The 14115-nt window shown below is 42.6% G+C and overlaps 1 protein-coding gene across 3 annotated transcripts in view; it reads right to left on the reverse strand.

Moving 5' to 3' along the window:
• SMARCAL1 (SWI/SNF related, matrix associated, actin dependent regulator of chromatin, subfamily a like 1) overlaps nt 1-14115 on the reverse strand; it is a 67139-nt gene that overhangs the window by 25495 nt on the left and 27529 nt on the right. For all 3 annotated transcript variants that reach the window (XM_012446060.2, XM_064373008.1, XM_064373009.1), the window contains exons 11-12: nt 4925-5065; nt 932-1147 (exon numbers count right to left, since the gene is read on the reverse strand). In XM_012446060.2, the coding sequence (XP_012301483.2) occupies nt 932-1147; nt 4925-5065 (357 nt within the window). The remainder of the gene's footprint in view (nt 1-931; nt 1148-4924; nt 5066-14115) is intronic.

Genomic DNA, 14115 nt, shown 5'->3' on the forward strand with positions numbered 1-14115 from the left:
TTCTTGGCAATGGAAATTACAAGGTTTTATCTAAGAGGACAGAAACAAATCTGATGTAGATTACTTTATAGCACTTAGCACAGTATGATACTAAAGACAGAAATAAAATAAAAGTGTTTTAAAAAGACAAAAGCACTATAGTGAAAAGAGTCCTATAATATAGGGAGAAGAAGTTTGGTTCTAGCCTCAGCTTTGCAGTGGAGCAGCTGAGAGACCCTGGGCAAACTGCCATCTCCGTGAGCCTCAGTTTCCCTCTCTGTGAAAGGGGGATGCCAACTTCCTGCCAACCATAAATGCCTGTAATAGGGATTTCAAAGGTTAGGAGGGTTTGAAAACTCTATTTTGTTATAGGAATGTTTACTTTCGCCGGGCACGGTGGCTCACACCTGTAATCCTAGCACTGGGAGGCTGAGGTGGGTGGATCACCTGAGGTCAGGAGTTCAAGACCAGCCTAGCCATCATGGTGAAACCCTATCTTAAAAAAAAAAAAAGGAATATTGACTTGCTATTTTGATGAACACAAATGACACGGTATGGCTGAAGGATTAACATAGGTATCAAATATGTTAGGACTAATTTTCTAACAACAGTTACTAGACTGAGGCATTCTCAAAATATAGTAGACATAATTTCCACATTCTTTGAGGGTTTCGGAATATTGACCACCACCCTGCTGTTGCCTGTGCTTATCTTTACGGCCATCCATCAACAGCGATCTATACAAGCATAAAACCACACGTTAACAAGAGATTTTTCAAAACCAACTAGGTAGGCTAAGGAATGAAATGGACTTGCTATTCTTGCCTAGGGAACAGGGGAAAGGCTACAGAAAGGTAAGCTGAGAGAACGTTGGGTCATTTTTAAGGGCCCCGCATGGAAAGGAGCACCTAGACACATCTGCTTCCAAATCCACCTCCAGCCCTAGACTCACAGTTTTGTCCTTGGTCATTTCCTTGGCTGCAGCATCCAGGGCAGCTCTGGCCGTGGCACTGATCCGTCCTGGGGCAACCACCACTATCTTGCGCTGCTTGGCAGGCAGTTGGGAAAGGACGTCGGACTTGAGACGCCGCAGCATGACGGCTTCCTCCAGCAGGAGCTTCAGCTCTCCCAGGTTGGAGGAACCTGAGTAGTCCCACCCCCAAGGCATCTGCAGAGAAAACAGCGGCAGCGCCATGAGGCTCCTTCTAGACCTGGCCCAACAGGGCCGTGGGCTCCTGGGAGGTCCCTCTTCTCACAACCACCCCTGACTTAGTTCAGAGAACTTCAAGTGACTTACAGGGACAAATAAACCCCCAATAAAACAAATGAGAAATGGAAAGGAAAAGAGAGAGAAAAGTCAGGAACGAGGTAAACAAAAAACACCCATCACGGCATTCTACAATTTGGCACTGAGCTTTCTTTTCCAGCAGCAAATGCCAGAAGTCAAGCAATTGGGTGTCCATTTTATTAAAAAACAAACAAAAAGCTCGGGTTGTCAGACTATTCCTGTACACTAAGTACTGAATCTTCCCTATGGCTTATCCTACAGAGTCTGTTGCACAATGTAATGAAATAATGTCAGTAATATCTTTATTTGATGAGACTTACAGAGATTTAAAAAACTGTGGTTCCTCAGTATGAATTACACCAGCACAAACAAGTACAATATAATAAAAGTAACTGCAGTGTTGTTGATGGCAGCTGGGGTTGGCAAGAGAAGCCCACCACATAGGGTTCTGGCAGTCTGGCTGAGTGCCTAGGCAGTCCTTCATAAACACGGCTCCCTCATTGAGTAGCCCATGGGAGGCAGTGAGCTCAAATGTCCATTTCCCGTCACACAGCTAGAGAAGATGGTACTGGCCGGGCGCGGTGGTTCACGCCTGTAATCCCAGCACCTTGGGAGGCTGAGGCAGGCCGATCACTTGAGGTCAGGAAGTCCGAGCCAACATGGTGAAACCCAGCCTCTACTAAAAATACAAAAGTTAGCCAGGCATGGTTGTGCATGCCTGTAATCCCAGCTACTCAGGAGGCTGAGGCAGGAGAATCACTTGAACCTGGGAGGTGGAGGTTGCAGTGAGCTGAGATCACGCCACTGCATTTCAGCCTGGGCAAGAGAGCATGACTCCGTCTCAAACAACAAAAAAAGACGTTACCATTAAAAAAACCCTATCCTTCACCAACAATCTTACTGGAAATAGGACTGATTTCTACAATCTTGTAGAAAATCAGGAAGCCAATGTGCCTGCTACTTTGTATTTTAAGGTAGCCTTCCCCTCCTGGCTGATGAGCTAGCTACCTGGAGGGTAGGGGCTAGGCTTATCCATTATAGAGGGCTAGAGAGCCTAGCATAATAGTGGAGACAGAATAGGTGTCTCACAAACCTTTGCTAAATTGAGAGAAGGAAGAGATGGTCAAAGGTGGAGAAATAAAATGATGTAAAGCTATTTATTCTTTTTAAAAAATACTCTGAAATCAACTGGAAGTTCTCAGCAAATGCCTTCAGATAGTTATGGGTTTGCAAATGAGCTCAGCATGAGGTGTTCTCTTCAATGGTTTCTTAATGCAAGAAGCTGGAAAAAAAAAAAAAGGCAGGCCTGGCTGGCAGGCCTGGCTTACAGGCTTACGGGTTGCATTAAATAAAAACCATGCTGAGAACAAGTGGATATCACAATCTGGATATTGCTATGGCCTAAATGTGTCCCCCAAATTTCACATGTTAGAAAAGTAATCCCCAGATTCATATGTTGATTCAAGGTGGGGCCTTTGGGAGGTAATTAGGATTAGATAAGGTCATCATGGTGGGGTCCCCATGTTGGGACTGGTAGCTTTATAAGAAAAGGACAAGAGACTTGAGCTGACATACATGCTCGTGCCCTCTCTCCGTATGATGCCTTCTGCCATGCTATGAAGTAGCAAGAAGGCCCTCACTGGATGCCAATGCCATGCTCTTAGACTTCCCAGTCTCCAAAACCATGAGCTAAATAAACCTCTATTCTTTATAAGTTACTTAGTCTGTGGTATTTAGTTAAACAGCAACAGAAAACAGACTAAGACAGATACCATGCTCCTAAGTTCTAATACTGTTAGCTCTTAATCTTGTAGGTTAAAACTTAGTAATATCAAATAATTTATTACTTTTTCTTTTTTGAGACAGAGTCTTGCTCTGTCACCCAGGCTGGAGTGCAGTGGCATGATCTTGGCTCACTGCAACCTCCATCTCCTGGGTTCAAGCAATTCTCATGCCTCAAGCCCCCAAGCAGCTGGGACTACAGGCACGTACCGTTGCATGCAGCAAAGATTTTAAATTGGACTTTGGGATAATCACAGTTCAACAAGCTTTTATTGAAAACTTACCAGATACCAGGCTCTGGGCTAGGTGGAAAAAAGGACGTGAAGATGAGGAAGGTATTCTTTTTTTACAGGGGAGGTGTATCGAGAAGGCAGAAAAAGAATTCAAAAATAATGCCTCAGTTTCTGGCAGGAGAAACTACTGGGGAGGTGCTGGCCTAAGACTGGAAACATAGGAAGGGACAGTGTGGGGAGGAAAGGCAATGAATTTTATCTGCAGCCCCTTTCATCACTAGCTGAACATTATTATGCCATAGGCCCAGATAGTCAAGAAAGAGAAGATCATTTTTAGAAAGTGGACTGTTTGGAAACAGGACAGAAATCTAAATCATACATGAAGAGTTTTGAGGGACCATGAAAACTATATAGCACCAATCTAATCTGGATTGATCCACAGGAAAAATTAATTAAATACATGTTTAAAGAAGTGTATGGCTTTTAAATACATTTAACAATTGGGAAATTTCCTGCCTCAATAACCACCTAAAAATGCTTTGCAATTAACTATGCTAAGCACTACAATTTACATTATAAGTACTTTGTTTGAATGTAAGTGGATATTTTTAAAGTACTTGAAAACTTTTTTTTTCTTCTTTTAAACATTTAAAAAAGAAGGCAGACAATACTATTTATATCATGCACTTGCACAGCAAGGCTCTTCCCGAATAGAAGGCTTGGAGGGGAAGTTGCAGCCATTTCTCCAAAGTGTCAGTACATTTGTGACTTGATCACAATACAGGACTCCCTGAGGCCTGAATTAATGTGGTTTTGGAAACAAGGGTTACACGGCAATGCATTTGCGTTTACAGGGCTTTCCTGCCATTTTGGGAAAGCATTTTTGGAGGACCAACTGTAGGTCCTTGGTGCCTGCTCCATTGGCACTGCACTCACAGAGCCCACCTAAGGCAGTTTGGGATCATGCTCCCCAATCTACCTTTGTCTTTTTTTTTTTTTGCACAGGGAGGAATTTCCACCTTTACTTCATATTATCCCCATGCCAGGAGGAAGCCCTTACCCTCTCACTTACTTTCTTCTCTCTGTCTGGGCCCTCAGCCTCACCCCTAGCTCACCTCAAGGCCAGCATCTTCTCTAGGGCCAGCACTTGACATGGACTTTTCTTTTTTTTTATTATTTTTATTTTTTTATTTTTTATTTTATTTTATTTTAAGACAGGGTTTCACCATGTTGGTCAGGCTGGTCTTGAACTCCCGACCTCAGGTGATCCGCCTGTCTTGGCCTCCAAAGTGCTTGGATTACAGGCGTGGCACTGTGCCCCGTGCAGAGCTGTGACCCCGGGCAAGGGAGCAGCTGGCCCTTAGAGCTCCACACACCTACACATTGGCTACTGGTCCCTTTACTGGAAAACGATGACTTGGAATCATCACAACCATTAACACTGGATTTAAAGGGTAAGATGACCATTTTCATTTTACCCTTGAGGACATTCCAAGGCCATGGTAAGAAACAGAAGGACCAAAATCCATTCCCCTGGCCAGTGCTCTTCTGACCGTATCATGGCCAGAGAGAAGAAGAGAAAGATAAGCGTCAAAATCAGGGTGAGATATGGTGGACTAGAGAGGGAAGAGATAATAAATACCCGCTTGGCATCACAGTAGCGAAGTCCAAAGGCATGAAACCGGGGGAAGAAAGTTGGCTTGACTGCAATGATCTGCGTGTAGAGCTCTGCGGGCCGGGACGTGGCTGGTGTGCCCGACAACAGGATCACCCTCTTGGCAACCTGAAAGGCAAACAGCCAAAGGCGCTCTGAACACAGGGAGGAGCACACGGGGAATGTGCAAAATGCCCCAATGAGGGAGGAGCTGGATGTTCCCAGAAAAAAAAGACCGCGCGTGTTCTAAGAACCTAATGGCGTTGCCAATGCAAGCAGTTAGATGGCATCTCCTTTTCTTTAAATCCTTCCTGCCTGCCCTCTGCTGAGCTCTATTCTAGTACTTAATGTATTACATTGAATTATAACTTTTCTGTCTCCCTTGTTAGACTGCAAGCTTCTTGAGATCAAGGACTGGGTTGTAGTCACCTTTGTTTTCTGTAGCACATGCCTGGCACCAAGTAATCAATAAATGTTCACTGTATGCTGCAAGAAATTCAGAAGGAAGCTAGTTAGTATCCTAAGGAACACAGAGTAAACTCAAAGAATCCTGCATTGGACAGGAAATGGGAGAAGAGAGCGGCAGGTCTGACCTTCCTCCGGAGTGGATCTGTGACTTGCAAGTTGAACTCAGGTAATGACAATTACGATCAGCCCGCTCCCATTTCCAGGAGGAAGTGTCAGTGGCTGCCAATGTTTAACGTCTCCATGTGACTTTCTTTAAAGGAAAATAAGACCTTTACTCACTCAGCTTCACAATGCTTCAAGCCTACAGATCCTGACTCGCGCCCATTTTGCAGTTATTAATAATAAGAAATTTAAAAGGTGATACCTGGTTCTATTTTCCCTAGACTTCAGCCCAGGTCTGCAGCAGCCTGCTTAGCATGGGCAAGATGGGGAAAAAAAAAATAGTTGGTCAATTCCAGTGACAGATTCCAAGTTCCTCACTACCCAGACACCAACCTGACTCATGGGGATCAGACCCAAAGATCCTACCTCATATTATTAAGATGGGAAAGGGGATGAGGAAAAAAAAGGAAATAACTTCCTGCTGTATTAGAACACAGAATCACTACAAATCACTAGAGGTAAAATTCACTTCAGCTCTGGGAAGGGACCCTATCATGGAGCTCAGTAGTCTAGAAACAGCTTGTTAACCACTGTAACCTTGAGTTAATGACAGTAATACAAGGCAATTGCATGTAATTAATCACCTAGGAGACTAAATTAGGTTTACAGATGGATATACTGCCTCATAAAAATAAATAAAGGTGCAACAGTGAAAAGAAAAATCATTCTTTATAAATATACAATATATACAATTATCAAAACACGCTTGTGCCCTCACAGCAATAGCCAATATCTAATTCCATTCTGACGGGAGAGCTATGAATTTCTCCAGCTATAATTTTCCACAGTTCAATTACCTAGGCCTTCTAATTTCCTGCACGGTTTAATGCAGACTCATTAAAATAACAATGAGCTTCTTGAATGACGTTGCTAGCATCTCTTGCCTTGGCTTTGCAGTAATTTCAATGAAAAAGGGAAAATGAAAAATTTTATCAATAAGAGAAAATCTCCCCATCACCCCAAACCTATTCTTCATGTCTCTGTGCTGGCCTGGGGATGGAGCCAGGGCAAAAACAGTTCATGGATCAGATGATGGAAATTAACTCCAGGGTCTTCTGTCAGATATTTATAGGATGTAGTTAGCATTGAATCGCTTCTCCCATACACTCCCCAGACTAGAGAGTGATGAGAGTGTTGCAAATGGACATTTGTGGCCATCAAAAAGGCAGAGGCAGCATTACAAAAAAAGAAAAAGACCAGCTTTGAACAGAACCCAGAAAGGCATCTCATCTGTAATGGGGCGATCTGGCCTGCTCGCTTCTCAGCCCCTACATGTATGTATGCCATCACTATCACCCATGAGGGCTTTAACCCACAGCCGGCTGCAAAGGTGTCATATTTCATCCTCCACTTCTGAAAACTCCCAAATCTAGGAAAACATAAATCTATAAAACTAAATAAATCAACACTAAATTGAACAGTTTACAGTGAACTTCCCTGGCTAAGGGAGAAAAGCAACACCTAAGAAATCTACAATAGAACAATGTAAAAAAATACTTTCTATGCACTGTTAGAAAGAGAATGTGATTCAACGTGCAGACACTGTTGGGGTCAGATGACCCTCAAAGACAGGCTTGTTTCTTCATGGTTTGGGGGTGGGAAAGCCCTGCAGAATAGATTGGGTTCGTGTATATGTTATTTGCCACAGAGAATTCAAAGTAGTAATTCAAAGTAGACAACCTATACATAGTTTTAAAATTAACAGCTGGCTAGGCATGGTAGCTCACGCCTGTAATCCCAGCAGTTCGGGAGGCCAAAGCACAGGGAAATCACCTGAGGTCAGGAGTTCGAGACCAGCCTGGCCAACATGGTGAAACCCTGCCTCCACTAAAAAATACAAAATTAGTCAGGCGTAGTGGTGCACACCTGTAGTCCCACTACTTGGGAGGCTGAGGCAAAAGAATTGCTTGAATTGGGGAGGCAGAGGTTGCAGTGAGCCGAGATTGTGCCACTGCACTCCAGTCTGGGTGACAAGAGTGAAACCCATCAATAAATAATTAAATAATAGAAAAAAATACAGCTGGGCATGGTGGTACATGCCTGTAATCCCAGCTACTCAGGAGGCTGAGGCAGGAGAATCACTAGAACCCAGGAGGCGGAGGTTGCAGTGAACCAAGATCACGCTATTGCACTCCAGCCTGGGCAACAAGAGTGAAACTTCATCTCAAAAAAATAAAAATAAAAATAAGGAGCCAAAAGAATGTTCTACTGTAGAGAAAAGAGCTGAAGTTATCTTAAGTTTATATAAGCAGTCCAGAAATTCTTCACTTTATGTTATCTCTCTTTTTTTTTTCCAACTGAGCCAGTAACTTGCTTTACTGAATCATTTTGATCGGCTGTAATATATGTCACCAAAACTCCAGACTAGGGAAAAAATCATACTCCCCAAAGCTCAGTCCAGTTTTATACCTAGAATTATTCCTAATGGTACTCTAAGTAAATTTACATAATATCATCCATATATTCAACTTAGAAATAGGACATGGAGAAGGCAGGTAACATCAAAGAGAAGGTCAAGTCCACACCACTGAAAAGTCTCCATACTCAGTAACCCTGTTGTGGCTGGGACATTGAAGCTTTGTTTTAATTAGTTCAGAAGTCATTATACAATCTTCAAAATAAGGATAGTGGCAAGCATAGCTTGGGAACAAGTGACCAAAAGTACACAGATCAAGAATAAATGTGGGATCACAGTCAACTATCCAAGGAGCAATAAGACACCAGTAGTTAAATCGAAAGCCTAAGAGCGAAAGGAAAAGCTCAACATTCAGGAGAAACCCAGTACTTGGAATCGGCGAGGGAAACTGGAGTGTATTCTTTACTCCATTCCTGAGTGGTGCTCCCTAAGACAAACCAGGCCAAACCAAGAAAACAGTGTAATTATGGCCACTGCTGACCAGAGGCTGCCCTAAGTATTGGCAGAAGGCTACCTAGCACTCAGTGATACTTTATACATGGCCTCTGAATCTCTGGTTAGGTCAGCTTATTTCACATAAATGGTTCCTTCTAGGTTCTAGCCTGTGTTCCAAAAGAGACAAAGTTCCAGTCACAAACCTGAATAGTACTAACCTTAACTAAACTGATTTGCTATGATAACCATAATGCTTTCAAGCTAAGTGAGTACTGCTGCTCTAACATAAATGGAATTCTGATGTCACACGTAAGGCAGTTCTTGGGTAAGAGCAGACAGAATGAAGACAGTGACTGCATGCATATTGGTTCAAAAACACCAAAATATCATAACAGGAATACATCAAATAGTATAATTATAGTTGATTAAAGTTATGCTATTCCAAGCTTTTTTTTTTGAGACAGAGTGTTACTCTGTCACCCAGGCTGGAGTACAGTGATATGATCTCGGCTCACTGCAACCTCTACCTCCCAGGTTCAATCGATCCTCCTGCCTCAGTCTCCCAAATAGCTGGGATTGGAGGCACACGCCACAGTCCCCAGCTAATTTTGTAGAGATGGGTTTCACCATGTTGGGCAGGCTGGTCTCAAACTCCTGACCTCAAGTGATCCACCTGCCTCAGCTTCCCAAAGTGCTGGGATTATAGACATGAGCCACTGCGCCTGGCCTAAGGTAGATTTTTTTACTCTGGAAAAGATAGTCTATTTTACCACAAGTTTTAAGTCTGATTATATAGTGCAATTGAGGAAATAAATGAGAATGGCTGGACCACAGGGGACTTCTATAACCTCATCACACTAGGGGAGAAAACAGAATCTGCCAGCTAATACCACTCTCCCCTCTGGCCTGATAGGCAAAAAGCCATCTCAGACACAGAGAAACTGCATTTTCCACTCTCCACTTCTCTATCATTTGAAAAAATAGGTCATTGCAGTGTTGCATGTAATAGCTGCAATTTGGTTACAAATCCATCAAAAGAGAACAGATGATACATATTATGATAAATTTATCCAATAGAATCCTATTTGCAAGAATGTGGTAGAGTCATTTGGAACAATATGGAATGATTTTCAAGATACATTACTAAGGGGATAAAGGCAAGTGTAAAACAATGGTTGTAGAACACTCTAAGGAAGCAGAAAGGAAACACACACATTCGTACTTACATAGGTGCAGTCTGTTTTATAGAAGTAAACCTGAAAATTGATAACTATAGCTGCCTTTGGGGAAAGAGGCTGGGGACTGGGGATCCAGAGGTGGTAGAAAGACTTATTTTTCACTGTCCATCCTTTTGTATCATTTGAATTTTTTTTTTTTTTTTTTTGAGACAAAGTCTAGCTCTGTCGCCATTGTGGCTTAGGGCAACCTCTGTCTCCCAGGTTCAAGCAATTCTCCTGCCTCGGCCTCCCAAGTAGCTGGGATTACAAGTGTGTGCCACCTCGGCCAGTTAATTTTTGTATTTTTAGTAGAGGTGGGATTTTGCCATTTTGGCCAGGCTGGTCTCGAACTCCTGACCTCAGGCTTTCTGCCTCGGCCTCCCAAAGTGTTAGGATTACAGGTGTGAGCTACTGCACCTGGCTCCATTTGAATTTATCATCTATTTAAACTACTTTAATAACAAAGGAAAAAGAAAAAACCTTATACATTTTAGTCACTATCTCATCCAGCCAATCAACAGAGATATAAAAAGTACTCTCTACTCAAAGAAAAAGAGAAACAGCTGCTTATTAGGAAAGAATGGTAGAATTCTGGGGGCCTTTTCCTTTTAAAAAAATTTAATTTTGTTATTACACTAGTTTAACAATAAAAGCCAGTGTAAACAAAAGACATCTAAACTAAACCAAAAAATCCCAAACATACACCTCACTGTTCAAAAGAGTGCTGATAATCCTGAGGATTGGTGTCATATGGGGAAAAGAGTCTCTAATTGCAGACTGAAGGGGAGTGAAGACTGTTGTTAGCCTGGCCAGGCTGGACTTCAGAGGCCTCTCCCAAAGAGGTCAAATGAAAATTGACCTGGCAATTCTGATTGCAGGAATCTGTCCTAATAGGATAAGCATGCAAGGTACCTACATATGATGTTCACTTGCAGAATTATTTATAACAGCAAAAGTGGGAAACAACCACGTCTGATACTGAGGATTAAATTATGGGATGTGTCTCTACTATGTAAATACTCCATAGTTATTGAAAAATTATGATCTTGCCCAATAACTGACACGCTGCAAAAATAAGCTGTTAACAGTGGCTTTTTCTGTTGGAGTGATTAAAGGTAATTTTAACTTGTTGTTTATAGCTTTCTATCTTGTCTACTGTCATATATTTATATATAAAAATAGGCCGGGTGCGGTGGCTCACGCCTGTAATCCCAGCACTTTGGGAGGCTGTGGCGGGTGGATCATAGGTCAGGAGTTCAAAACCAGCCTGGCCAAGATAGTGAAACTCTGTCTCTATTAAAAACACACACACACACACAAAAAAAAATAGCTGGGCTTGGTGGCGGACACTTGTAATCCCAGCTACTCGGGATGCTGAGGCAGAGAATTGCTTGAACCCAGGAGGCGGAGGTTGCAGTGAGCTGAGATTGCACCACTGCACTGCAGCCTGGGCAACAGAACAAGACTCTGTCTCCAATAATAATTTAATTAATTAATTAATTAAAAAAATAGATCTACCTCATTTAGGATTAGAAGCCCCAGCAAATAGTGCCACGAGGGAAGAAAAATGTCACATTTCCCAGGGGATAGTGACAACAGTTTCTTACAATCTAACATGTCCTCTCTCTGCTGACTGCTGTTGCCATTTACAAAAGCCACATTTTCTCAACACAATCTGGCTCTGCTATCCAACCGTGTGATTTAATCTAAATACCTCATTATGCCTATTTGCTAAAAATATGCTTGTAATATTAATTATCAGAATATAGTTCTAAGAGATGTTCACTTTAGAGGAACAATCAAGTGATATTAAATTAAGTCCTTAGGTGGCTTTTCAAAGACATACTTTACTTTCTCCCAACTATCTTATTATTCCAAAAACAGTTAGATTCATTTCCTTACTTAGATCAGTGGTTCTCAATGGGGTTGGGGAAGTGCAAGGTGGGTGGAGAGTGATTTGTTTTCCCCTAGAGGACGTTCGGTAGCATCTGGAGACAATTTCGGTTGTCATGACTGGGGAGGAACTGCTGGCACCTAGTGGGTAAAGCCCACGGATGCTGCTAAACATCCTAAAATACACAGGACAGCCCCCAACAACAAAGAGTCATCCAGCCCAAAATGTCAACAGTGCCAAGGCTGAGAGACTCCAATCTAGATGAACATACAATAGAGAGAGATGAAAGGTACAGTCAACAGAACAGCACAGAATGCTCCATCACACCCCTCACCCCAATCCCGCCGCAGTCCAGCATTACATGAAGTCAATGTTGCAGAAGAGCATGGCCTCAAGACACCTTCATAAACACAGGCCATGTTCATGGGTCTTATTTAATTTATTTATTGTTTTGAGATGGAGTTTCTTTCGCAAATATGCATTGATTGGGAGAAAAAAAGAAAAAGAAATGGAGTCTCACTCTCTCACCCAGGCTGCAGTGCAGTGGCACAATCTCGGCTCACTGAAACCTCCGTCTCCTGGGTTCAAGTGATTCTCCTGCCTCAGCCTCCCAAGTAGCTGAGACTACAGGCATGAGCCACCACACCCAGCTAATTTTTTATTTTTAGTAGAGACAGGGTTTCACCATGTTGGCCAGGCTGGTCTCGAACTCCTGACCTCAGGTGATCCACCTGCCTCGGCCTCCCAAAGTGCTGGGATTACAGGCGTGAGCCACTGCGTCTGGCCATGGGTCTTATTTTGAAATATTAATTCATCCGAGTTCTAAAGCAAATGGACAATAGTACATATTAGCAGTTTAAAGAATTATTTTAAATATGTCACTTTGAAACATACTCAAGATATTAAAAAGGTATATGCTGCTTCCAAAGGTCTGGCTTAGAAGCACACATTTCAGAAACCACTATCTGGCTCAGCTTGGCCAACCAGGCAATGACTACATTAACAAGGTGGTTGCTAAGAAGCTTTCCCATTATATCTTTAATGATAGAATCTACCTATTGTGCAATTTCTTCTGTCTAAACAATCAGGGGTACAGATTTAATTTAGTTATGGCTGTAATACTCAAACTACCAAAGCCTACTTTTTTTCCCCTATGGAAAGCATATTAAAGCCTTCCAAAAGAAGGGTCACTAACCTAGGAAAAACATTTTATTTAAGTGTGTCCATCAATGGCTATCGACATATAAATATTTATAGGTAATGCTGGAAGAGAATCAAGCTTTTTTTAAATTTTAAGACAGAGTCTCGCTCTGTAGCCCAGGCTGGAATGCAGTGGTGCAATCTCGGCTTGCTGCAACCTCCACCTCCCAGGTTCAAATGATTCTCCTGCCTTAGCATCCCGAGTAGCTGGGTTTGTAGGCATGCACCACCACATCCGGCACATTTTTGTATTTTTAGTAGAGACAGGATATCATCAAGTTGCTCAGGCTGGGTCTCAAGCTCCTGGCCTCAAATGACCCTCCTGCCTCAGCCTCCCAAAGTGCTTGGATTATAGGTGTGAGCCACAACATCCAGCAAAACCAAGCTTTTTCAGTAAAACACTTTTATTCTTAGGTTTGGACCACATGACATAACACTGCCTTGGAAGATGTATCATGTTTATCTTGAAATGAGTAGACACTTATGTGTGTTTTGTGAGGAACTGGTGAGATTAATGTTCAAATACTAAGGTTCATCAATATTTAGCATATTTGTTTTCCCTAGTTTAGGTTAAAGTTGAAGCTTCTTTTAATCAATAAAAGCAATAGTTTTAAAATGCTACTGCAACACAAAGCCTGCTTTGAGCATAAGAAAAACACATCCTTTGGTTTGCTCAGTCTACACAAACCAAAGTGGATACCTCCAAAGTCATCTGTGAGAAATTTCTAACTTGTTATGAGAGAAAAAGCTACTTTTCTAATTGTACTTCCCCCTGCCCTCCTCCAATAATAGGAGAAATCTGAACACCCTCCAAAACTGAAGGCAATCTGGAGGCCTACCCTCTGTTGGGATGGGGGACCAACAAACCAAACACAGGCAGAAGAGAGAGCCACATGAAGCATGGAGCCTATATTGCACATCAGAACATCTTCAGATAAAGACTAGAACCTGCATCACGCACCCATGCCTGCCTGCTGTGAAGCCAGAACTCACACCCACCAAAGCACTCAGAGATGAGTTTAGGTCACTGCAGGGAGGAATGTGGATGGCTGCCCCTTCTATCAACCAAAGAGGCTCAGGGCAGTCACAGAAAACAGTATCAGCTTTTAAAGCCCATCTTGGCTTTGCCAGCATATCTCGCTGACCCCACCAGCCCTTGCTCAGTTCTGCCTGTATTAGGCTGATGCAAAAGTAACTGTGGCTTTTGCCATTACTTTCATTAATACAGCTCATCTTCCCTGATTTCCAGCATCTTGACAGCTTTGCCACAAGTGACTTAGAAGACAGGCAGTTTTTTCTAGACTATTTAGTGGACAAGCTGCTGGAGGATCTCCCTTGTCTAAGAAGGAAGCCAGAGGAGAATTCTGGAGTCCAATCTCCACCCAGC

The sequence above is a fragment of the Aotus nancymaae genome, unplaced genomic scaffold, assembly GCF_030222135.1.
Source record: "Aotus nancymaae isolate 86718 unplaced genomic scaffold, 86718_ANA_hifiasm-v0.15.2.pri h1tg000008l, whole genome shotgun sequence".
In the NCBI taxonomy this organism is placed as follows: Eukaryota; Metazoa; Chordata; class Mammalia; order Primates; family Aotidae; genus Aotus; species Aotus nancymaae.